At 42.8% G+C, this 24905-nt stretch overlaps 1 protein-coding gene across 1 annotated transcript in view; it reads right to left on the reverse strand.

Moving 5' to 3' along the window:
* Positions 1-24905, reverse strand: part of ADAMTS17 (ADAM metallopeptidase with thrombospondin type 1 motif 17) — a gene marked incomplete at its 5' end in the record, with an annotated part of 193977 nt that overhangs the window by 154620 nt on the left and 14452 nt on the right. The window contains one exon of the mRNA XM_082488798.1: positions 11088-11260. Coding sequence (XP_082344924.1) covers positions 11088-11260 — 173 coding nt within the window. The remainder of the gene's footprint in view (positions 1-11087; positions 11261-24905) is intronic.

Below are 24905 nucleotides of genomic sequence, written 5' to 3' on the forward strand. Positions count from 1 at the left end.
TTCCAGTTCAGATACTTCACCTCATTTTTATAGGTTAGAACATAAGATCTTAATTGATGCCAGAATTTTATTCCACCCATTTCTCCATGTACAAATGCTTTAACTAGACTACATCAAAAAAGGTGAGAAAGGGGTTTATTTTAAAAAAGGTCTAAAATACCCCATAATAACCTTTGGATGAAAATTGTATTCCCTACTCAGTCAAAAAAATAAAATCAAGACCCCTAAAGAGAGACTCTTGACTAGTGTGAGGCAGTATTTGGCCTCAGGTAAGGTATACTCCTTACTCACATCACTTTTGGCTAGAAACATCACGCAGGCTCAGCTAACTTCCTACAACAAACCCAAGACATGAACACATTTCGGATATTATGTTTTCAAAGCTTGGTATTTTTCCTATTTGTGCAAATACTCAGGAATGTGCTCAGTGTAAGAGTGTTCTTAAGCTCTTTAGTGTTTGGAGTTGGATTTAAGCACACAGGTAAATGTTTCCTATCATTTAGTCACAGATTGCAAGACAGACGCTACTCAGTATTTGACCCACTGACCTTCAGTATGAGCACAATAAGCCATTTATCTTCCCTGCGGCTGGTATACAAAAGCATACAAGTGCTGGTACTGTTTGCTTAGCTCGGGGGTATGTTGGTAGAGTAGCTAAGGCCTCTCACTACAGACCTGGGGGGATGAACTTGACACTTGCAAAGAAGGGTTCTGACAGTTGACCTATGTGTAAATGGAGATCTGGACATTCAGCTGAGAGGGTCAATGGGGCATCAGGCTCATCAAGTCAGTCTCTCACTACTGAGGCTAACAAACATTTGTCTGTGATGGATGTCTCTGATTTGCCTAGCTCGCTGCTAGCTCTGACCATGCCATAAGGTTTCTACTCATGAAATGAGAGTACGGCAAATAGGTTCTTATCATTAAGCCTAACAGATAATCCATCAGAGCAGACAAGCTGCCTGCCTCCGGACCCAGCACAGAGACATCCAAACATCACTGACCTCAAAAGGTAGTTTTCACTGGCAAACTTGCATAGCAAGACCCAGCTGCTGGAGAGTTTAGCATTTTGAAAGGCTGTCAGCCCCTCTTCCTTTTCTCTTGCGCTCTCCATCCTAAGCATAACTTTGACTGCATTTGTATTTGCATCCGTCAGTGATCTCGGAAGAGGCCAACCTAGCTAGCAGCAGCTATTGGATACTAAAGCAAAAAGACACTAGGCATGCAAAAGAGGCCTTACTTTGCTTGTTTATTCAAGCTTTGTTTGCTTATTCTCTTAAATGGAACCCAAAGAAGCCCCAGATTGATGGTAGTTTGTGTTGCCTAACAGGAACAATAACCTTTCCCTCTGCTAAATAAGCCTGACTGGTACAAGTGGCTGTTCTACTTCAGCACAACTAAAGCATTCAAACACAATCCACCTAGAGAAGAGACAGACCCTTTCTCAGCTCAGATCTGCTCCAGCTAGCTCTGCTTCCATCCCCCACTCTGAATGCCTCAGAGGCTGAACCAGGCTTTTGAGTCCATGAGCTCTGACTAGATTGAAAGGGAGAGGTTTGCTTCAATGCAGTCAGACCAGATCCTCTGCACCAAAATCAGTACTTTAACATGTGTACAGGTAAACATACCGTCACTTGCCTGACACCACAGTGCTGGCTTACCAGACTCAGATAAGGACAGGATGCTGATTAACGCTGCAGCACAAATCCAGGTGTATCAGCAAGAAATGATTCTCCGTATGTTTTAGGATAGACAGCGTGCAGAATTTTGAAGATGTGGTGCAAACAAAAGTGCCAGTGCATATTCTGACCGTGCTTACGAGTTGTTGAACTACAAGGATGAATCTCTAAGTAGATGATTTATTACTGGCAAAAGCCACGAAAGTATGATAGCTAACAATATGCGTATGTTGGGGTAAATAATTTCTTAATGAAGTTTCAAAAATTTTTCTCAGACATGCATAGACAGTTGCCAGAGGAACAGTAATTCTTTTTTTCATACAACTCTGCAGTGTTTTTCAGTATTTAAAGCGTGATCATAAGCTCAGCTGAAGACATTACCACTGTGATTTAAGATGGTCCAGCACCAGAGCTGCAGAACACTGTCAAAATATCACATTTATAACTTCCAATCTTCTTTCATGCACCAAGTTGAAAAGTGGAGAGACGTCTCCAGCTTCATCTGCCTTCACTGATTCTTCTATTCCTTTTCCTTTTCGCAAAAAGACCCCTGTAAAGTTTTATACAGAAAGGTCTACATAGATTTAGCTGGGAACTGTTCACACTCCACCCACAAATAAACTTGTCTTTCAAAGTGAGCTAAGATCTGCAGCCAAATTAGCAAGAAAACAGGCTAAAAATGTGCCTGCAAATTTGGTCTGCACAAGAAAACATCACCCCCCAAACAGCTCCTATTCAACAACCGAGTACAGGATGTATACTTTCATCACTGTATCGAGAGGGTCTTCTCAATTAAAACAGGGTGCAAGACAGTTCTGCAGAAGTGATTTGACCTTGCATTTAGCCCAGACAAAGGTCTGCAAAATGGAGACACAGAGTCTGAGACACAACCAGCCACGTGGCACTTCAGCTTCTGAATAGATGCCTACCAGACCTCACTCAGCCACTCTCTCACAACCCTTCCTCAACAGGACGGGGGACAAAATAAGATGAAAAAGCTGGTGGGTTGAGATAAAGAGAGGGAGTCCACCTAAATTACTGTCATAGGCAAAACACATTTGACTTGGGGAAAATTTTATTTAATGCCAATTAATGTAATTTGTATAGAGAGAAACAAAGATAAATTAAAACGAGTCCTTCCCCTCATCTCATCCCATCACATTTTCCTAGGCTCAACTTCACTCCTCCATTCCTGACTCCTCTACCTCCCTCCCCCTTACACCAAGCTGTGCAGGGGGATGGGGAATGGGGGTCGTGCTCAGCCCATGGCAGCTCCTACCTGCTGCTCCTCCCTCCTCACGCTTTTCCCCTGCTGCAGCACGGGTCCTCCCCATGGGCCTGTCTGGAGAACCTGCTCCAGTGCAGGCTCCTCTCCACAGGCCACAATATTCTTCAGGGAATAGAATCATAGAATGGTTTAGGTTGGAAGGGACCTTGAAGATCATCTCGTTACAACACCCTTGCCATGGGCGGGAACACCTCCCACCAGCCCAGGTTGCTCCAAGCCCCGTCCAACCTGGCCTTGAACACCTCCAGGGATGGGGCAGCCACAGCTTCTCTGGGCAACCTGTTCCAGTGCCTCACCACCCTCAGAGTGAAAAATTTCTTCCGAATATCTAATCGAAATCTACCCGTTTCCAGTTTGAAGCCATTCCCCCTCGTCACAGTATCACAGTATCACAGTCGTCCTGTCACTACATGCCCTTGTAAAAAGTCCCTCCCCATCTTTCCTGTAGGCCCCCTTTAGGTACTGGAAGGCTGCTATGAGGTCTCCCCAGAGCCTTCTCTTCTCCAGGCTGAACAACCCCAACTCTCTCAGCCTGCCACCTACCACAATACCCACCTGCCCCGCCATGGCCTCCCCACAGGCTTCAGGGCAACCTCTGCTCAAGTACCTGGAGCACCTCCTGCGCCTCCTCCCGCTCTGTCCTGGGTGCTCACACGGATTATTTTTTTTCTCACTTTTTTTTCCCCTCACTGCCTGTGCAGCCTTTTGCCCCTTCTTGAACGTGTTTTCCCTGGGGCACCACCAGCGTTGCTGACGGGCCCGGCTCTGTCCTGTGGTGGCACCAGTGCCGAACCGGCTGAGACTGGCTGGGGGCAGCGCCAGGCCTCTCCTCACAGAAGGCCCCGCAGCCTGCCACTGCTGGCGCCTGGGCACCTGCGCCCAATATGCTGTCCTTTTCAATAAAAACCCAAACCATCTCAAATCTTTAAAGCTAGAAGGAACCCCAGCGAGAAGACAACCAGATCTTAAGTAACTGGATGAAAAAAAAAAAAACATTAAACTGAGTTCAGCACAGGTTATTCACAGCCGTTTTGGCAGCACACAGGCAGCGTCAAACCAGACTGTGCAAGGTGGGATGTGCCCAAAGGAAGCCTTATCATGGAATCTAGGTGTCTTTAAAATAGAAGAGTTCAAATCAAATTGGATTCCACCATGGCAGTGACCGCCTTGTGCTCTTCTCACCCAGCCTACAAAGAAACCATCACCCACAGACTTGGCGTGTCACAGCCATTCAGGCACCACATCCAACGGGCCATTATCAGCACATGAGCTGCCAGTGCCAAGCGAGGTGGCTGAGATAACTAGTACCAGGAAAGGAGGAATGGGATTTCCTACTGCAGATGTTCTCAAGATTTCCCACTGCATGGACAGCATCCATCAATAGAGAGACTGACTCACAGACACCTCCCTTCCCACTTGCAATACTGTGGGCCACCCTCCCTCAAGCCTGCAATTGCATCACACCCTTGAGGCTGCTGTGACCACTTCCAACAGGGGAAAAGTAAAAAATATTTGGGGTATTTTAGAACTTTTTAATAAAATAAGGCAGCTGGGAACACAAGCGTCAGCTACAGGAAACCCACTAACACACTGCCATGGAACAAAATGCAAAGGTCACTGTTTTAGGATGTCAGCCACAGTGCCAGAAAGCAGCTTGGCTGGAAGACCAATGGAGGTTCTTGGTCACTGGGCTGAAGGGAAGGGATATGAAAAGTTGTCAGTGCGGCTGAAGTGTGGTCATGAGCCCTGGTTGCCCTGTTGCAGGTGAACTTCTAGGCTCTATTGACTTCCACTCTGTGAGGAGTCATCAGAAGTAGAGAGATTATGCTTTGGAAACAGAAAGAGGTATGGTAGAGTCATACAAAACAGATAGTAAAATGGAAGGGGAAATGCAGAAAAACAAGAAAAAGAATAAAGCTCATTTCTGACATCTCCCTCCTTCATCTGCATTTCCCTGACAGAGCCTTATAGCACAGAATGCCCTAAAGAAAACAGAAAAGCTTGAAGCCTGGACCATCCTCTTCCTCCTCCTCTGTTTGCATTCCTCCTGCCTTTCTTTCTCCTTATAGCTTTGACATGGAAGGGACAGAATAAATGCAGCTTTGGCATAAGCTGTCCAGGCTTGCCCCTGCATGCATAAAGCACAACCTAGACATGAGGAATTGGACTAATGGAGGAACTAAACTACACCAGTTTAATTTTTTTTTAATTCTCAAGAGCTTCCTCTGCAGGTGGACAGTGGGAGGGATATTGTGTGTGTTTCAGATGTTTTGGAGTTCAGAACAGCAACCCTGAGGGTAAATTGACTTTTTTCTTTTTTCTTCCCTAAGCATTGTACTCAAGCAAGAGCTTCCCCATTGCCTTGGCTGCTGAATGACATTTGGAGAGCAGAAGCATTAGTCAGGTTACTGAGGTTGTCTTTCACTTGTTTTGAGAAGTGCTATAGGATTTCTAACACCCACCTAAAGCCAAGATTTCAAATTACCCCATTAAACATTATGAAAAAGAACATATTCATGGCTTTTTATAAGATACAGTTGACATAACTCTTTCTCCTGGGGCTGCCGGAGTGAAAAGTTAAATCTGCAGACAGTGATCAAATATTTATATCATTTTCCCTTACATGCCTGTTCCCACCATGAAGATTCCAATTCAGGGTAAGGGAGCGAATTATCAGTGGCAGGTCAGGAACCTTTATGTGCCAGTCCCCAAGAGCAGAGAGATACAAATCCATCAATGCATGCGTGACAAAAGTGATTTTATCTGTCTTTAACATAGAAAAATCTCTCACAGGGGAAATCCAAAATGAAAAATGATCTGCATAGTGTAAAATAAGGCTTCAGAGAGTAAACCGGTATTATTCCTAAAGAACAACATAAAAATTTTCCCTCTTAATGACATCCAAAAGATCACTAACTTCAAGTTACTGCTTGCTGCTGCAAAAGGCTTTCACACTAATCACATAGCTTAGGAACAGCTGCAGGAGAACTAACACATACTACAGTAACTTACCCCTGCATGCTATATTCTCTTAGAAAAAGGCAAGCTCAAAACCAAGCCACAGTTGTAATTTATTCCAAAACCCCCAAAATGCACTTAGGGGAGGGGGAAAAAAAAAAAAAAAAAAGCCAAACCACACAACAAACCCAAACAACTCTTTTTTTAGGTTTTCTAATCCCTAGAAAACAGGTTTTAAATTGCTATGTTGTGGTCTTGGAAACTCAGACACCTCTGTCCCCAGACGCTCAGAGGGTCAGTCTGAGTGGGACTTGGTTTGCGAAGTAAGCTCTGCACAATTGCAAGGAGCCAACTTTCCCAACTTGCTGTTCAGATCCTAGCTGAATCCAGTCACTCCTCATCGTTAAAAACACTACAGACACAGACAGAACTTTCCAAAAGGTCTCATATCTCATTTATCATATGCTTCAGAATCATTTGAATTAGAGTTTTCTCCAGGAAGCTGAAGGCATAAGTCATGGAGATCAGCCAAAGTAGAGGCCAGTGGCAGAGAAATTCTTTTTGGCTTACTGGCCTTTTCTCGCAGATGAAAACACAAGAGTAAAGAAAAGCATAAAGCTCCTGCAAGAAGGCAGTGCCTGCCTCATGATTAGGAACCTGCTCCTGAACCAAGCCTAAAATGGCAGCTATTGTGAGCAGATAAACAGAAATGCAGGGGACAGGAAAAGACAAAGCCAATGCACTGGTCTTCTGGTTGCTGCCTGAGAAACCTGAATTTCAGTTTAGATGAAGCCATGAAGTGTTGCAAGAGCAAAACAGGACTTCATAAGGAACAGAACATCCACTCAAACAGCCTCTACATGGATGAAATGCAATATGAAATTATAGTTGCCAGATGCAGACTAACACAATGGGTGAGCAAAATAAGCATGTTTTAGCACAAAGGCACTTTGTTTTGGAATTTAGAGGAAGTTCTAAGCACTGGTGGCTACTGAAGAAGGGCATGAATGAAGGCAGGAAACAGGAGAAGCACTCAAGCCAAAAGGTGCAAAGGGGAAACAAGAATTGAAATGCAAACAATGCAACACCATGCAAAAGCTCAATACCAAGGGAGTTTAACTTAGAAAAATAAATCAGCACGTATATGTTTAAGTAGCTGGTTTTGCATTTCTGTAATTCTGCTGATCTCTCTCTGTCCATGTCCTTACATCCAGCATACCCATAAACTCACTGCCTCACTAAGGCTGCAGGTGTAAATGGTGGCATTTGACAACTTCTTTATCAGCTTTTTTTTTTTTTTTTAACATTATCACAAAGCCATGATGAATCACCATTAGGAAAATCATGCTGAATCAAATACTTTGCCAGAAAATCTTACTTGAATCAAATACGTGAAAAGATTTCATTATAGAAGGGGTGACTTAAAAAAAAAAAAAACAAAACAACAACTCAAGGCCCTGGAGCCATGCTTGTTCCTACTTACACATTACAGAGTACCTTACAGGGAAATTCTTCCATGATCTTGGAAAAATCAGTCTTACAAGTTCAAATATTAGTTTATTAAATAGAAGAGCTGGCACCTCTACAATGACTTTCAGATACAACAAGTAACTTCAGTGAGAATCTATTCTCTGTTCAGGGGGATGGTCAGAACTACAGACTATCATTAGAAACACAACATTTGCTATGGGAAGTACTACCTGTTACTTCTGGGTTGCAAAAGGGGTTTGCTGTGTTTCTTAGCTGTTATTCTAGAGGAGGGTGGTGGGGTTTTTTTCCCTAAGATTCTCATTTACCAAGGGAGCAATATAAAACAGTATTTTGTAATGCTGCCTTTTTTCCCTTCAGAAATTCTTGTAACATAAATAGATATGAAATACTTTAAGGCAGATCACTTTATTTAAAATGTCTATAAATATAAAATGCATTAATAAGACCTCTTAATGCTTGTTTTGTGGTTTGACAGTAAACGTAATGGCTTACAGAGAGGAGTTAAGTTAATATACCCCTGACCAGTAATGTTCTATTTGCTTAAATGCAAGCATCCAAGCCAAAATTAACATTCTGGTTTCTTTTAGAGGCAGCCCGCCATCCTGCAGTGTAGCTGAATAAGCACTGCCTAATATCACAGGGCAAATCCTGTCCCCCAACTAACAGTCACGGAAGGCTGACAGAACTCGTATCACGGCAGGCAGGAAACAAAGATGCCAAGCAGCCAGGAGAGTCTTCATTTGCGTGGTTACACAGAGCAGAATCGATCCTGCACCAGAGAAGGATGTAACAGATAGATGCTGCCCTAGGGAGCTAGGGTTGTAGTATTCCTCGTACCACAGTTTTACAGATGGGAAACTACCACACGAAGCTTCACCATGGCTGGTTCAGGGACTACTCAAAGAGTGTGGCTGAGTGAGGAGTCCAGCTAAGGCCTACCTAAACCACATGACTATCCTATCTCCCTGAAATATATTTTTTGAATTATTCTTCAGCCTCTTTTGCTGGGATGAAGATCAGCTTTCATTACAGCAAATGGAATGTTAAAATCCCCTTTGATTTCCTCGAGTTTCACCTTGTTTTATAGCCTCAGCATAAAGGATTTATGCAATGATGCCATCTGTGTGTTTGCCTACTATTATTCCTTGGTATCTTCTGATCTTGTCAGCCACTCACAACCGATTTTCTCAGGGAGGTAGAGGCCTGAAAGATATTAGTGTGGGAACATAGGTGGCCAGACAAAGGAGAGGGACTCTGTTGGTGCTCCTCTGAAGGCTGAAAAGCTGAAACATAAATTCAAATCCTATCAGACATCAGAAAAAACACATGGGTGAGCCCCTAGGAGCAATGACTTAACAGTGGGAAGCATTTCAGCTGGACTTTGCACCTTAGGAGATGTCAGATAAATGTGTTCCTCAGCCAAGAGTCCTCTTCCATGTGCACTCTCTAGTGTCTAATAAAGGGGTGAGCTCACACTACAGCATCAGAACCTAGCTTAAAAGTCCATCAGCCAAATCCATTGGAAACTAAGCTTCAATATTTGTTTAGTAACTGGGTTTAGAGAACCCAACCCATCTATCAGCACCTCCCCACACATATATATTCACACCTGGCAAGCTGATGATGCTGAGATGTTCTGCAGTACTTCTCAGCCTGGACAGACAACAGTATTCATGGCTGTCTTTTGTTTAGGATTTGGTCTGTCACTGTACTGAATCCTAACAACATTCACAAGTTGATAAAGCTATACAACATAGAGATGCAGTAATGGCTTCACTGAAATAACGGACCTTTTGGCACAAGGATCATCAAGATAGATGATTAGACACATGTTTAAAAAGTCTCCCAGCCATAATGCCCTGTCCTAGCCACAGCAGAACTGGGGGTCACAATGGCAGATTTTTATTATCTGACTGATGAATCAGTACAGAACAGATTTTAGGAGGACCCCTGGGCTGACACTGCAAAGAAAAAGCACCCATCACCCCTCTCGAGGTCCCAAGCATCTGACATAAGGAAGAAACAGCCCTGACACATACATTATATCTGAATACGCACTTCTGTTGGTTCAAAAAGTGACTTGAGAAGCAGATTTGTTCAGAGCTGAACCTATGTTCTGCCTGTTCACTGCAAAGCTGGTATGTGAATTTAAAGGTGGAGGACCACGGCTTTAAGAATAAGGCTCTTGTGCCCCCAGCAAACACATCCTTAAACACAAGAAAGCCAGTAAGTAGACCCTAAAGTGATGGTGACATGAATGGATTTGCTGCAAGAAGACATTTCCTACAAACCCATCCAAATAAATGGAGAGACACAATGAAGCCCTATTAAGTGACTATTGTCACAGCATGCTAGAAGGCAAAAATAAAAGGTAGAGGAAGGGACAAAGAAAAGCAGCTTGTTAATGGAAAAGACTAGTTAAACAAACTCCCTACTTAATCAGCAAAGCATTTCACTACAGGAGAGCTCCCTCACACCAGTGCTTGATAAAGGAACACAAGACCTCTTAAAAAGCTGTTGTCCCATAGCAGGATTATGCACTGAGCATCCATCAGTCAGCTCTTCACTGGGAAGCATGACCAGTCAATTACCATTAAGAACTGTGGGGTTTTTTCCAAGCCAATTTGCTGCTCATGAACAACAACAGAGCAGTAGTCAGGAGAATGAACTGTTCCTGGATGTTACAATAGCATGGGCAGAGGAATACATGCTTCCTCCAAGACTTCCTTGTGCAAATGCCTCTGAAGGACCCCTGCCGTCTCTAAGCAGAGTTTTCAGTGTCCACATCCAATTTAGCCATTATATCTTTATTGGAACTGCCAACAAGTGACTGAGTGAGCATCCATTGTGAGAGGCTTTGTGTTCCCTTATCAACTGAGACTGAAGGCTTAACTACTAGGACAGCTAACATATTAACACCCACACTTCATATGAGCTTGCAATTTCAAAAGGCTCTTCTCACTCCTGGCAGATTCTCTGCAGAATTTCTAGAATTGTCCCAAAACCCAACTCCATCAACTATTCAGAGTTATGATCAGCATCGCTTTGTGTAGCACAAGAGGTCCAGGAGTAAAGAGAATGGGATCAGCTCACAGTTTGGTGATGTTTGCTATGTTTTCTACAGCAAGGGAGGCAGATATTTTCATTATGTAAAAATCAGAGATAATAAGTGTTTCTAACTGACTTAAATCCAGGCTTTCTGCTGGAAATCAATATGACTGCTCTCTTCAATAACAATTTGACTGTCTCCTATGACAATGACCCACAGAGAAATATCTCTTATGAAACAAGCACGTCACAGAAATCTTCATGGAGCCCAATAAACATCATGTGAGACAAGATCGCTCTGGGATACTCTCGTCCAAGGTAAACCACAGCAGTACAGAAACATGGTAGAAAACACCACTACTGTACAATTATGGAATATTTCCTAACCAAAAACTTGCAGTGTCAGTTTCAAAAGGTTTTTTATTGTGATGTCCTTAGGCAAATACAGGGAATCACACAGATGGGGAGAAAATGCACACAACACAAGAAAACCAAAATCTTTCCTCATACCTCAAGGTCAAAACAATTCCACAGTTCAGCTGTCAAGGAAACCAGCTTTATCCTGCCCTGGATATGATCTCTTTACTCTTGCTTCTTCTTTTGAGAGTAAAGCACCTACTTACCATATTCATAACTGTAAGGATGAATCTTTGGGCAGCCTCCGCACCATGGTATTGGACCATATCAGCATCTGCCACCACCAGTGTTTCTACTGTGTACTCGTTGGTGAGTCGAATGGCGTTTCTTCTCTCCCTCCAGTCACTGTTTGGTTTCATTTTCTTTTGTCTCTTCTTTTCTAAAAGTCAAAATACTTATTAAGGCTGGAAGATCATAATAAAACATTTATACTTTTTTTCAGCAAACATTCTTGCACACATTCAGATTGCAATGACCTTTAATTAAAGTGTCCTTTGCTGACTGAAAGAAGCAACCAAGAGGTTCCATTGCAAGTACATCTGTACCTCTGTTGGCAGATTTGTACGAGACCTCCAGATTACATGCAAATAGGAAAGAGGATGGGGAAAAAGAAGTCCAGAACAGTAAAAGATTAGCTGTAATTCAAACCAAGAAGTTGTCATGCTCTTGCAAAAATTTCAGAAGTTGGAAATCCTGCTTGTGAAAAGCATAACATTCTGCTATAAGGGAACAAATGCTACTTAAGGAAAAATCTACTGGAGAAAACTTTGGGATAGGAGACCGTGCTTTGGGATGCAATGTGCACTCTAGACTCTGCAGGTTCTCCTTAGCCAGGGAAGTTGTAAGATATTCCTGGAGTCACTATTTCCATCAGTTGCATTTTCACTTGCTACCACCATTACTAGAGCAACGTAACAGAACACAAGAGAGAGTCTCAAAATTTTTAAATTAAGTAAGATTGTTTTGGAACATACATTATTGGCCAACTGCAGAAGTCTCTGGATGAAACCCAGAAGTGCAGAAGGTCAGGCTAGATAAGACCTTCTCAAGCTTTCTTTGCTCATTTATTGGTATTGGCATGAGCACCAGCACCAGCAGCTGCAGGCACTGGCCACCTACGTGCAGAGCTCACATGCCTCTTCGTTGTGGTATGTGTACCAAAAGAAGGGGACTCCCTAGATCAGCTGATCCTTAATGAACTTAAGTTACAAGAACCTGTGAAAAGGACCCATTCTAAGGACTAAGAAGTGAAGTAGTAGTCAGCTACTGTTAACACAAAAATTAAAACCCAGAAGTTAAACCTCCCTTCCTCCAAACTAAGGGACTAATGTATTAGTAATTTGTCCTCTCCTAAACTGAAAGGTAAAATGTGTTTCACAGCTCAAAGGCAGATGTGCAAAGCAGCTGAGGCATGAACAAAGGAGAAATTAAGTTCAGATCTGAAATTGAATCTACTCACTTCATTGCAGTCACAAAAATGTATTCACGTTTTCAATTGTAAAATGAAAGAAAAGCAAATGAAGTCATTAAAACAAATTTCTTTTGCAATAAGAAACAAACTGCCAAGATTCACTGAAACTACATCTACGCACTGCTCAGCCTGCAATATACTATGGATAAAATACTGACACTGGTATTAATGCTGATTTCTTCCAATGAAAAAGGGAGCAGAACACACAGCAGGTCCTGAAACAGCATAAACACAACATTCAATGCAAAAGTGACAGGGGATAGACTGTAATGGATGATCAGGCAGATCACACAACACATGCTGCTCATTTCCCAGAGCAGACAATCCCCTTCTCATGTTCTGTAGATTTAACTTGAGACCCTCTCTTAGCAAAGCACCATTCTGCAGCAGACAGATCTGTGTTAGCATTCACTGATCTTGTTTTTCCACAGCCTATATACCAGCTCCCTTAACGTAATTCAGCTTGAATTTCCCTTCTTTCCCAGGCTCATAAATGCACTCACATCCAGATCATCAGTTTTCCGTGACCAACCCTCTTGTATTCAGGGTGATAAATTCCATCAGCTGTGCATCCCCCAAAGCCCACCTGAAATGGCCTCCCTGCCTTCTGCTCATTCATACCTTTTCGGTCTTGTCAATACACACATTTGCACATGTCCATCCCATATCTCTATTCTGAGTTGTCTAGTAGTCAGCCAGTATAGCTCTGCACAAGCCTTTCTGCCCAAGGCATCAACTGTCAACACCGGGTACATATTTTAAACTGAGAAAACAACCATGAAATTTTATTTGAATCTTTTAAAAAAGAGTTTGGAAATACACCCCCTGGGTTTAAAAAGACAGACAAGAGCCCATGGACAAGCAAAAATTGGAAACTTGGGTGCTTGTAAATAATGGAAGCTACATGCCAGCCGCAAAGACGAAAATAGTTTCGAGGCTTGTTTTCACATGGACTGCAGGACAGCTACTGAAGAGTGCACAATCACAACAAAGCTGCCATGGAGCGGGGAATCTGTTTATTTCTAAGAGCTGTAGAAAGGCAATAAAATAAAATGGAGTGACTTTATCGGAAAGAAGGAAAGATGAATGCACCTTCGATTTGCCAACTATGAAATGGAGATGACTTCACCAAACTTCTGTGAAAAAGCTCCCATGTTTGTTCGTTGGTTTATTTATTTCATTCCATTCATCCACCCATCCCTCCCTCTGCATAGCCATGCATCTTTAGCTGCAGTACTTTCAAAGTGATCATTTAAATACCGGGGCAGAAATCAGAGAAAAAGGAAGAGAAGGCAAATTATTCCAGTCTTGCTGCTAGCGATCAGAACCTTCCTGGAAGTAAAAACAGTTCCCCATCAAATTCTTATTTTGGTAATTCCCTAATAAATGGAAAGTTTTCAGTAAATCTCCTACCTATACACTTGTGTCAGAGGAGGAACCCACTATGCTAGACACTCCGGGGAGAAGGGGTCATGCCATGGTCATTTGCCATGGGATTGCCCGGCGTGATCTCTCAGATGAAGGAATTGGCGAAGCTTTGCCGATTCCACTCAGCACCTCTTTGCAGAAGGCAGCTGTACAAAACTCTGAAAGGTGTGATTTCTGGAGAGCAGCAGCGTAAAGGGACTCTTGGCAAATTGCTGGGTAGTCTTGGTTCACACAAAACCTCTGGCCCCCATTCCTCCATGAGTTTTACTTGAAGCTGTGGATTGGCTGCTTTCCACTGGGTGGTAGGGATTAGAGGTTGTGTGTGGAAAACTACCACCCCACAGGCTTGCCTAGAAACACAGCCAAAGTGACCTAACTTAGAGAATCTGGGCTCTAACTCTCATCCTCTCCCTCGCATTGTCCAAATGTAAGCTTACTGAGCACTTAAAACAGGCAACATGTCATGGACTCAAGGGAGCCTACAAAGAGCTCAGGTGGTCACCGATGATCCGCTACAGAAGAAGAAAGGCAAAGCAACACAAACTGCTTGAACAGAAGTGTCATGTGTTGTGTCCCTCCCTGCTTCTTCTGGTTTTTTAAAGTTTGTAGCTCCTCTATAGGGTAACTTTTCTTTACTCTTTTAGTCCTTGCAGAGGGCTACTTTCAGAGTGGTCTCTATTTGTATCTTCCTGCCTACCACACAGGCAAACAAATTTTCCAGCATAATCAAGCACATGGAGAAAACACAACTATCTTGTGCATGGATGAACCATCACAAACAGAACAAAAGAAATACACTCATCCCATATCACACACATTTGATGAAGAGGAGAAAAAGATCCAAAACCAAGAGTAAAAATCCCCATTAAACACATCTGCAACTCATACCTGAGGTGAGTCAACTTTATGGAGGTATCGAAAAAAAAAAAACATCTCTAGACCCTCACTTCAGAAACAAGCCAGCACAGAGAAGTCTCACTCGTGCCCCCCATGATTTATGGACTATGGGCAGAGAATCCCTCCATGAGTGTGAAACCCCAAACTAAAATAAACATCAGCCATTAAAACAAGGATTAAATGCTTGGTGGACTCTTTATTTGAACAAACTGATGTTACAAATTTTGTGGTGCAGATGTTAAGTGTTAGTGTGAAGGCATAAGAGGCCATAAAACATGGGCAGGAGCCTGTCAGAGGAGTTTACATTGCGGGGAGCATACATAACCAAACTGCACACTATTTTAGGAGTCAGGTGTTCCCCACTTAAGAGGTCAGACAATTTCATGTGACATATGGGCTGAAACGGTCAATCTACAACACAGCATGTATACGCTGCGAGTGACTAGGCACAAGGGACATTACTTTTTTGCCAGTGACTTCGACAGTGTGTTACAGAGTCTATCTGGCCAAAAAAATCCACAAAATTCAGGACTGTTAGATGATGGGAGAAGGGCGATACACCCCCAGATCCTCACGATAAAATGGATGTAACATCGCACAAGCTCATTAGCTGGCTTTTATTTACAGGCTCCTACCTTTCCTTGGCTAGTCACCTGCAAAGCAACACGATCATATCCCATTCTGCAGTCCAGCAGTCTTTGCCATCTTCTTCAGAATGGAAAAAAAAAAAAATAAAAATAGTTCCTGCTGTGACGAGAAGCACAACAGAGCTCTTCTGAAGCCTCAGTAGAAAACTCCTGATGTTCAGCGTTTTTTATGGCAACCCAACAGATGTACAATTCCAAAGCAACCGCCCCAAATGACCTTTTCCTATTACACACCAAAAGCCCTGTCTAGCACTGTCGAGTTTTTGGCACGTTCTTGTTGTAACTGCAGAGTCCCTTCCTGCTCCTCCTACCTCACTTCCAACAGTATTTCCCAGACTCATATGAAAAGCAACCTCTTCTCCTACAGCCTTTCACTTTTTTTCTCCCTAATCTTTCCCTTTGTAATTTCAGCTAACTCATTCGAGTTAAACCAACTGAAATTTCTGGATGCAGTTCAACAAAAGCCACAAATAAAAGTAAAATTGCAGAGTCCTTTCTCCAAGGCCAGATTTCTCCCTAGAAGCTCTATTGCTGCCTTAAAAATCCTCTCCAGTTCTTCCTCAGGAAGCTGTCTGCTAACTTCCTTCCACCCATGACCCCTTTAACATCTTTATGTACCCCTCACATGGAAGGCTAGCTCTGTTTTCCTTTATGCTGTTACTTCAGCAGCATAAAAAGGAGAAAGCACGTGAGGGGGGCAAACAGCTAACGTTAGTTTGCCTTATGCTCCAGGAGCTTCTAGAGAATCTTTCACTCGTAGTCACATTAGTAGGGTTTTATTATTTTCACTTAAAAAGAAAAATCATCACCTTTCCAAAGCAAAAGAGAAAGAAAAAGGACATTCCACGCACAAACCAAGCCTAGAAATTAAAGAAAGGAAGTTCTTGAGGTATATATGCTTACTATTTAACCTAAAGTCATATGTCAATCAGAGGAAGGGCAAATTTGTGCAATTACCAGAAGGACAAGATGCCACAAAGTTTCTCTGGTACTACTTGTAGGATACAAAAACTTCTCAAAATGCTCTCAGTTCTGTGTTTAAACGATCTTTATACTACATCTACATCTCTTGGACATTACTATTTGATCTAGAAACTGCACTAATTTCAAAGAAATTTTCAAATCTAGCATAATGACTTGATTTCGTTTCAAATCAAGGAGGCAAGGTGTAAGCCCAGAAAAGAAGTGAAACAGAAAGTGGAAGTTAGCAGCAGCATTTACATCCCAGTACCAGAGCAAAAGCCAAATCTAAACGGAATACAGGCAGGCTTCCTTCTTAGTTGGAATCAACATCAAGGGGTGGTGGGTTGAAACAGAAAAGTGTTTATTATATAAAAACCCATCAAGAGAAATATGCTACAGTTAAATCAATCTACTCATCATGTTTGGATCTGACAGCAGAGCTGCTTCCAAATGGTTTATTCAACAGCTTCTTCAAAAGACTGGCGGTACAGCATCACCATGGCAGATGCCCACAAGCTGTACAAGTCAGCAACCTTGTCTGTACAGCCTGGAGATGAAGTTGCTCATGGTTAGAAGCAGGACAAATTTGAACAGGTTTAGAGCTCCGAGACTTCCAGGATGACAAAACATTGACTGCAGAAGTCAGCCCACCGAAGGATATGTGCTAACGCAGACTGAGCTAAAAGAGCAACCACAGATCACAGCTCAGAGCTGTGAGATCACCACAGGCACACAAAGAGAGCCAGTCCAAAATTCATGGACACCACCAGAAACATCCCTTCACTGCCTCCCGTGGGCTTTATATCCAAAGCTCTGTGCACAGGTTACCCTGCAGCTGCAGTTTTCATCCATACAACAACAGAGAGGTTCTTTTCAAAACACTGATCTCCTGAAGGGGGGAAAAAAAAAAAAAAAAAAAAAAAAAAAAAAGAGAAACTACACTTCAGCTCCAGGGACCTTGCTGCACACAGTTGCTTCCTTGACACCTTTCCTGTGGCATCCACCTCAGAGTAGACACAAGCAACGATTGAAGAAAGAAACTAAGAGGAACAGACTCTACTGGAGTAGCTTCCACAGCTAGCACTCCCCAGTCTATTTCCAGCCATGGGAACATAGTGCTCCCCTCACCTCTGTCAGGGACACAACACAAAATTGTCCCTCTGCACTGGACTGTTTTATCCCTCCATTAAAAGCTTGGGATTTCAGATTTCCCACAGCTAGCTGATGCCAGTGGACAGTCTGAAGCTCAGGGATTAAAAACAGTTGCTCATTCAAATCCCTAATCCACCTCCCAAAAATGTTTGTTTTTTTTTTTTTTTTTCCACATGGCCACTTTCATACCAAATCACAAGTTCATGACTATTAGTCTGGCACAGCAGCAAACAAGAATTTGAGACAGAAGTCATGAACTCTGTGCTGCATCTCAAAACACCATGGAGATTTTATTGCAAGGATTGTTATCCAAGTTAGTCTGTGGCTTGGACGCATCGGTTAAAACCTTATTCTTCTGCAAAACATACTCAGTCATCACCGTAACACATCCGGACTTTGTCTTTAATGGCAGGCCGGCAAGACAGCACAGGATAAGCACTACGATTCTCTGTCCGCTCTCTGGTTCAATTTGGCAGAGGGGTTTCAAAGATTGCCACCTCCTGAACTATGTGCACTCATCTCCTTCTAAAAGCACACCTTCATCGTAGGCTTTCCATCCAGCTAGAAACAAGGACTCGCTCATCTAAGACAGTCAGAGAAGACAATTTAATGGTACAGAACGCAGGCACAGTGATCATCACTTAATGGTATGACTGGTAAAGTGGGAATGGAAATACCTGCTCTGCCACTCCCTCTTAGCCTCTGTGCCTCCATTTCTCATCTTATATTTGATTTTCTGTTACTAGTTATTAATTCTCTGAAACAGAATTTATTTCCTTTGCTTGCGACAGACACACCAAGGTTCCACCTTGCTTGTGGCCATGGGAGAAGATCCTGTAAGACAAATATAATTAGGTCCAAGTGATAAGGAGTGATGTACATAAGACTGAATTCAGACTCCTTAGTTTTGATCACTTAAACTCAGCAGATCTGAGACCAATCACACAACACAGCCTAATCCACTTCAGGGCTTTAGAGACTACAAAATGTTTGGCTGCAGTTACACTGTGAAAAATGGCATGGTTTATTTTATTTTTAAGGAGTCTTTAGCGAACGTGCATAGTTTGCAAAGCATGTTTTTACAACTGCCAGCCTTACCAACTCATCCTGGGCTTTGGCAGCTGAACTCCAATCACTTCTGCTGAGGTTAGAAGAGCTCAGGGACTCACCAAACCAGGGGGTCCCCACCTACAGCCTGACCTCACCATTACACCCATACCTTGACAGAGGTGGCACAGACCTCCTTGAAAGCCAGGCAATTTACTTCTGGTGATTTGCAAAAGCCAGTAAACAAGACAGGTTAATCTCCCATAAGGATGTTGGCTCAGCAGGTCAAAGTAAAACATAGCATAACAGTTATTTTTAATCCCTAATGTATACAGGTACATCAAACTACACAAGGAACAGATCAGCCAAGAAAGAAACTGGCAGTTTACAGAGCAACTTTCAGATCCAAAGGCTCTTGGTACCACTGCCAGCTCAGAGTTAGTAGCCCTAATTTGCAAATAAAGAAACTGTTTGAGAGTTAGAGGTTATAGTCTAAATGACCTCTAATTTTTTGTGCCTTCAGTCTTGCGTTCACAGTTTGGGACATCTATGACTGATCGCTCATAATTACAAACTACCTCAAAGGAAGCTTAGAGCTTCTGAGTAGAGGAAAGACCTGCCCCAAAGCGTTCCCATCTTGGCCATACAAACATATAGGCACCCAACACATGGTAGCTTTTATAAGCGAGATCCCAAGGGATCTGCTGAAGGTCAAAGGTCAAACAACATTAGGAACTGAGGCCAACAGAGTCCCAATTCCCAACTCTTGGCTCTAACCCTGAGCTACGATTTATGATAATACGGAAAAAACAAAGACAGCTAAAAGGTAAGTGATGTTCCTTAGTCTCCTTGGAGCCACCTGTCTGCCTTTCTAGCCAGAATGACCGCTGGAATACCTGTGAACATCCTGAGACAAGGACAGTGTACAACCGACAACCTAGCTCATTACCACCTGCCAGTTTAGTTTTCATTAAATTCCAGTGGAAACTAGCACTACCTTTTATTAGGAACCAAGGGAAGGAGGAGTACAGCTCCACTGTGTGCAGCTGCTCTGGAAGAGGAAGACATCCATACACTACGTGTATTTGCATGTCTCCTTTTTTTGTCTCTTTTGCACCTTGACAGTAGAAGGAGAAGAAACTGGAGTCCCTCCTGCTGCACGTTATCCCTGCTGCCCTCATGCTGAGGGCTTCATCCAGACCAGACCGGCAATAAAACTTCACTTGCCACATGTGATGGAAAAGGACACTTCTGAATGGTAGACTGCTCCAAAAGGCTGCTGTTTATCAGCCATAAGGAAACAATCACACACTTACATGGAAAATCCAGACTCCCTGTTTGGAAGACCAGGGACCTGGAAAAACCAAGGGATTTATCCACACAAGTGAGACACAGTCCCATGGGTAGAGAGCTGAATTTCTGATACAGGGAATACTTCAATGCTTGCAAACACTTAATCACATTACATCTTCTGCATAGCCCATTGTTGAAATCCTTGCTTTAATTCTTCAACAGATGCTTCCTAATATGGACTAATACAGGTTGCATTACATCTCTCTATTTTTAGTGCAAGTTTTTTGGCCATAACAACTTCTATTTCAGGCCAAGTCAAACCTGCAGAGAAAGCACAGCTAGGAGACAATGATTAAAGACAAGGAAATGCAACGTAGCAGTAACATGTGTTTGGGATTTATACCTGTTCAGGGAAAGCATTCCCTACATTCGATACCTGCATACTAGCACTTATTTAAATTATTACCAGCTTTGATCAATTGTTAAAACAGATTGAGAAGTAACTAGACAGAGAAACAACACATTGTTATTTTGTGAATTAAAATGTTGATCTTCCTGTTTTCCACTATATGTTTCTCTCCACACAGCACGTTCGTATTAAACGAAAACTGGTTCATTTAAACTGACAAAAGGGTTTAAAGCAAACCCACATTTAAAAGTAATTTATGAGGTCTGTGTCATAAACATGAAATAACAACCTTCCCTCCAAAGACAAGCTGCTCCCTCTCATGCTCCTGGACCGTATTTTAATATCAAATCCCTTCTATGTAAAGGGACTTTAATACCTCACTGGAGACCTTTGGAAAAGTTATAACAGAACTTACTTTTCCCAAAGAAACAGAAAGTTTTATGACATGGTTAGAAGAGATTCCTATGCTTTCATAACATGGTTTGATTCCATCTTTGACACTGATATTTTCTCCTACCAAGAAAAACTGAAAAACTTTCTCCGTCCATACTTTGGTGGCATAAGAAACAGGCAAAACATGTGACCAAATTAGTTAACGACTGTTGTTCCATGATAGCATAACTATATCCATTTACTGCAGCTGAGGGTGTGGTGGATATTGTCATGCAGAAACAGCGTTATTGTATATATCATAAAGTCGCAGAGAGACGAGGCAATGAAAGAAGCCCTATGTCAGGTATTTTCTACCTCCACTCTTAGATACAGTAGGTTAATAAAGGAGATGGTACAGCTTCCCCGTAGTCCTCTCTGCCCTGCCCATTTCCTCTCTGCCATGAGCTCTTCCTATGGGGTTAGAGATTGGTGGGAATCACAGATACTGCCGAAACACAGATTAGCCCTGCAGCTACCTCTTGTCCCCACAAATAAATTGAGAAGTCTATTCATGGAGGTCTAGGCCTAACCTGAGGGCACTGCGAAAATCTCGTATGATGCATTAAAAGAGATCCCTTTCTCTCCCCACTTGGCTCACCTGTAGTGAAATTCTTACTTACCTGTATTAAAACCTACAAACAAAACTCCCTATGACTCCATTCTCTCTCCAGAAAGACCACTAGTCCAGGACCTTTGACAAGAAAGTCATCAAACTCATTCTTTAAAATCAGAATAGCGTGTGATAGCAGGCGTGGATCCCAGATACAGCCCAGTGTCTAGAGGTGAGAACTGAAGAAGTGTTTCACATCACTGGTGTGAAGCTATTTCCCATGTTCCTAACGATGCCATGCTTCAGAGCAAGTGAAACCCAACCTTTCCTTCCTTCCCCCTCACAGCATATGCACCTGGAAACCTTTTAATAGGTTTTCTGTTTGCCTCACAGGGGCTCATGTTCGTGCCTGAGCAGAAACGTGCATTGTGACTTGAACTTTATCCTGCGGGATGACAGGTGATAAAAATAATACATATACGCATATCATATGACTAACAATAGCACCTGGCCAACGGTGATAGCATCCATCCTTTGCTGCTGGAGCACTTCAGAATTTAAACAAAGGAATTAAAACATCAGCCCTGAATCCACAGACCTGGGATTATTTTTTTTAACCCATTAGAAGGCACTTTCAGATTCAAATCTCAAAGACCCAGTCATGCAAGACCCTAAGTGCTTTCCCATTCCTGACTACAGCCAGATTAATCCTCTTACACAGATTATTCCAGGAGAAATTTGGCTCCCACAAAGTTCTCCTGCAGCTCTAAAAATAATTTCAAGTGCTGTAGGACATCTTATGCTGCTTAGACTAAAGGAATTGTTTTCGAGATTTTTAACAACCGCTTATCATACCAGCCTGCTAGCACTACCTAGCCCCAAGGAACTGTTCAGCTCAGTTTCCCTCTCCCATGGCTGGGACCTGTGAGGAAAGTACCACGCTCCTGGGTGAACACAAGTGGAATGCTCTTGGAAGGTTGTGCTCATTACCCCATCAGTAGCGCTGACGCATGGTGCTTCTTGATTAAGTTCATTTTGCTTTCTTCAAACACCTTCCTCCTCCCCCTACAAATACTCACACTTCATTACATCACCGTGCATATTTTTTTTTCTTTTTTACAATCAGTTAAGTTCATATATCACAGGACCATCGCTGCCGGTAGAAATCTGCCATTAAGCAATTTAGCCCTGTTTAAATTCTTATGACATGAGCAATAACTAACATTTAAAAATTCAGCATTTGATGCTTTGTGTTTTATTTGAATCCCAGATAACCCCAGATCATGCCAGGTACCACTGAATTACAAAGTTTTGAGAAGAAAATATCTTTAGAGGCGATTCCTGTTTGTTCAGAAAATAAAAGAAGAACAGCAAAGGACTGGAAAATGCCCAAGTGTGGCAATTCTGTGGCTTTGAAAAATACTTGTTTTATATTGCATTTACACAAACATGTATTTTTCTGTCTATGTTGTTTCACAATACAGGATGTGTATTTAAGATGTCTAGCATGTGAATATTTCTTAAGTATTTACAACCTCCATTCTTTCCTGCCAAGTTTCAGCCTGGGTGAGCCAAATTACAAGCCGGTGAAAACCAACCTCTAGTACAAATCTGATCAGTCCTTCACTCCGCCGATGTTGGTGAGTACCATAGTAAAGAGACTTTTTCCCAGGAGAAACTCTGGAAGCATGCCCCTAGATCATCATTTCCACACAATTTCATTAGGAATGGACCTTTTGTGTGTCAAACAGGATTAATTTTTTTCTTTCTAAACTCCTTGTGCACAAAAGTTAATCCAAACCAGACAGGAGTCAATTAGGTCGTTAACGTGCTAAGCCTATTAACAGCCATGACTTACATTTCTTTCCCGCAACAATGCAAAACATTCAGGAGTCTGCCTTTAAGTGGCAAAGCCCATGAGCAATTTCATTATTTTATGACACCGCTACTTGAAGCGGTGGCTGTTTGCACGAGCAATCAGCACTCCCCACTGCGCAGCAGTCGGGTGATTTGCTCTTTTTAGCATAGCCAGCCTGCGGTCAACGCAAAGACCCGGTACCCAAGGGATACGAATGCTGTTCCCAGTTGGTTTGCAAACTCCTGTGTGATCTTGGGGCAGGGCATGAAATCACAGTCCCAGATTTTCCTTGTTTACCTGCTGGGAGAGGGACTAAAGCTATCCTTGGTCTTGTGCAAGAGTCAGAGAAGCCCATGCTCTCCCTAAATCCAGTCCTAGCTTAACCCTTCCATTAGCATCAGGTAGGAAAACATCCAGTCACAGAACAAGATCCATAGCCTTAAATAAGTTTTACATCAAACTATCAATCTCCCTCTGCTTCTGAACTCAGACACACACTCAGCCCATGTGTCCTGGCCACCACCTTCACGCGAGCTGAGCTATGGGTGTAGTGTGTGCACGTGTGCATATGCGTGTGCATGCGTGCTCTTAGTCCAACCAGTATAAAGAACTTCACCTTGCTTGCAGTATGGAATTCTAGTTCCTCAGGCTGTCTGTGAATTAGGAACCCAACGAGTATGTAAATAATTGCTGACACACAGAGTTAAGGGCAACCACGTCTTGTCAGACCAAGGGTCCCCATAGCCCATGCCATGAGGTCCCCCAAGCTCAGGACCTGCCTGTCAGTCACCTCTGGGCCAACCCGAGGAGAACAAAGCTTGCAGAGAGGATCCCAGCAACTGCGGGGTCTATTCACTTTCCTTTTTGGACAAAGCAGAGAAGAGCAGTAGGGGGTCCCCAGAAACCTTCAGGAAGCAGTAGGTGCTTCTGGAAACATATTTTTTTCAGCATCTCCTTTTAGTGTCTTATTTTTCCAGTTCAGATACCTTAGTACTCACTCACCTCCTCTTTCCATTTGTGATCCCACATAATTACCCAGTGTCTCCCTGATTTCCTTTCCTTTAGTCCCTCTTCTCCAGGAGGGAATTTCAGTTCTGCCAAGGACAGGCAGCACCCTGCCCCAAGACAGAAGGTCAAAAGGCTCAGTGGCAGAAAGGATGAGGCAGATTTCCTGCACTGATTTTGGTCCAATTCAGCTTTTAACTAATGGCTGTCTTATTTTACAGTGTAAGAATTTTATAACACATTTTCTATGAACACAGTGCTGCAGCACCTACAGGACTTGGCTAGGAAATCACAGTGGTGCCGAATTCTTATGTTTCCTCTAAAAAGAGACATAGGGGACCTGTAACTCTAAGCAGAACCAAGATTTCATACTCAGAGAATCAAGAAGAAGATTGGCTTAGTCTGAACCCACGAGAATGATAAACCTGCTGAACTAAGAGCTTGACTCCACACAAGAGAAAATAAAGGTCCCGGCTACAGGATTTACCAAAAAGCAGTGCCAGCTAGGAGGCAACCTTATGAGCAAGCACAGGTCACCTTTGCTGGTACACGGGCTTGGTTAAATTCAAAACTGAGAGATATGAGCAAACTAAGCTCATGGCTGCCTATTCCAGTTGGTTCCTTCAGATTTCTGCTTCCGCCGCTGCTCCAAATTACGAAGCCTTTTGTGCCTCCCACTGCTGCCGTGTCCCTTTAAGTCCAACAACAGCACTTGTTCCAGACCACACAACCGTTCCCATACTAGCAAGTCTTACTCTTATACCCATTAAACCTGCCAGTCCTGCTTCCCATTTTGTCCCTTTGGCAGCCCAGTAGAAGACAGCATAGATCCAGTAGAAGGCAGAAGCTGGAATATTGGTGGGGTAACGGGG

This window comes from Vanellus vanellus, assembly GCF_965231255.1.
Source record: "Vanellus vanellus genome assembly, chromosome: 11".
Taxonomy (NCBI): Eukaryota; Metazoa; Chordata; class Aves; order Charadriiformes; family Charadriidae; genus Vanellus; species Vanellus vanellus.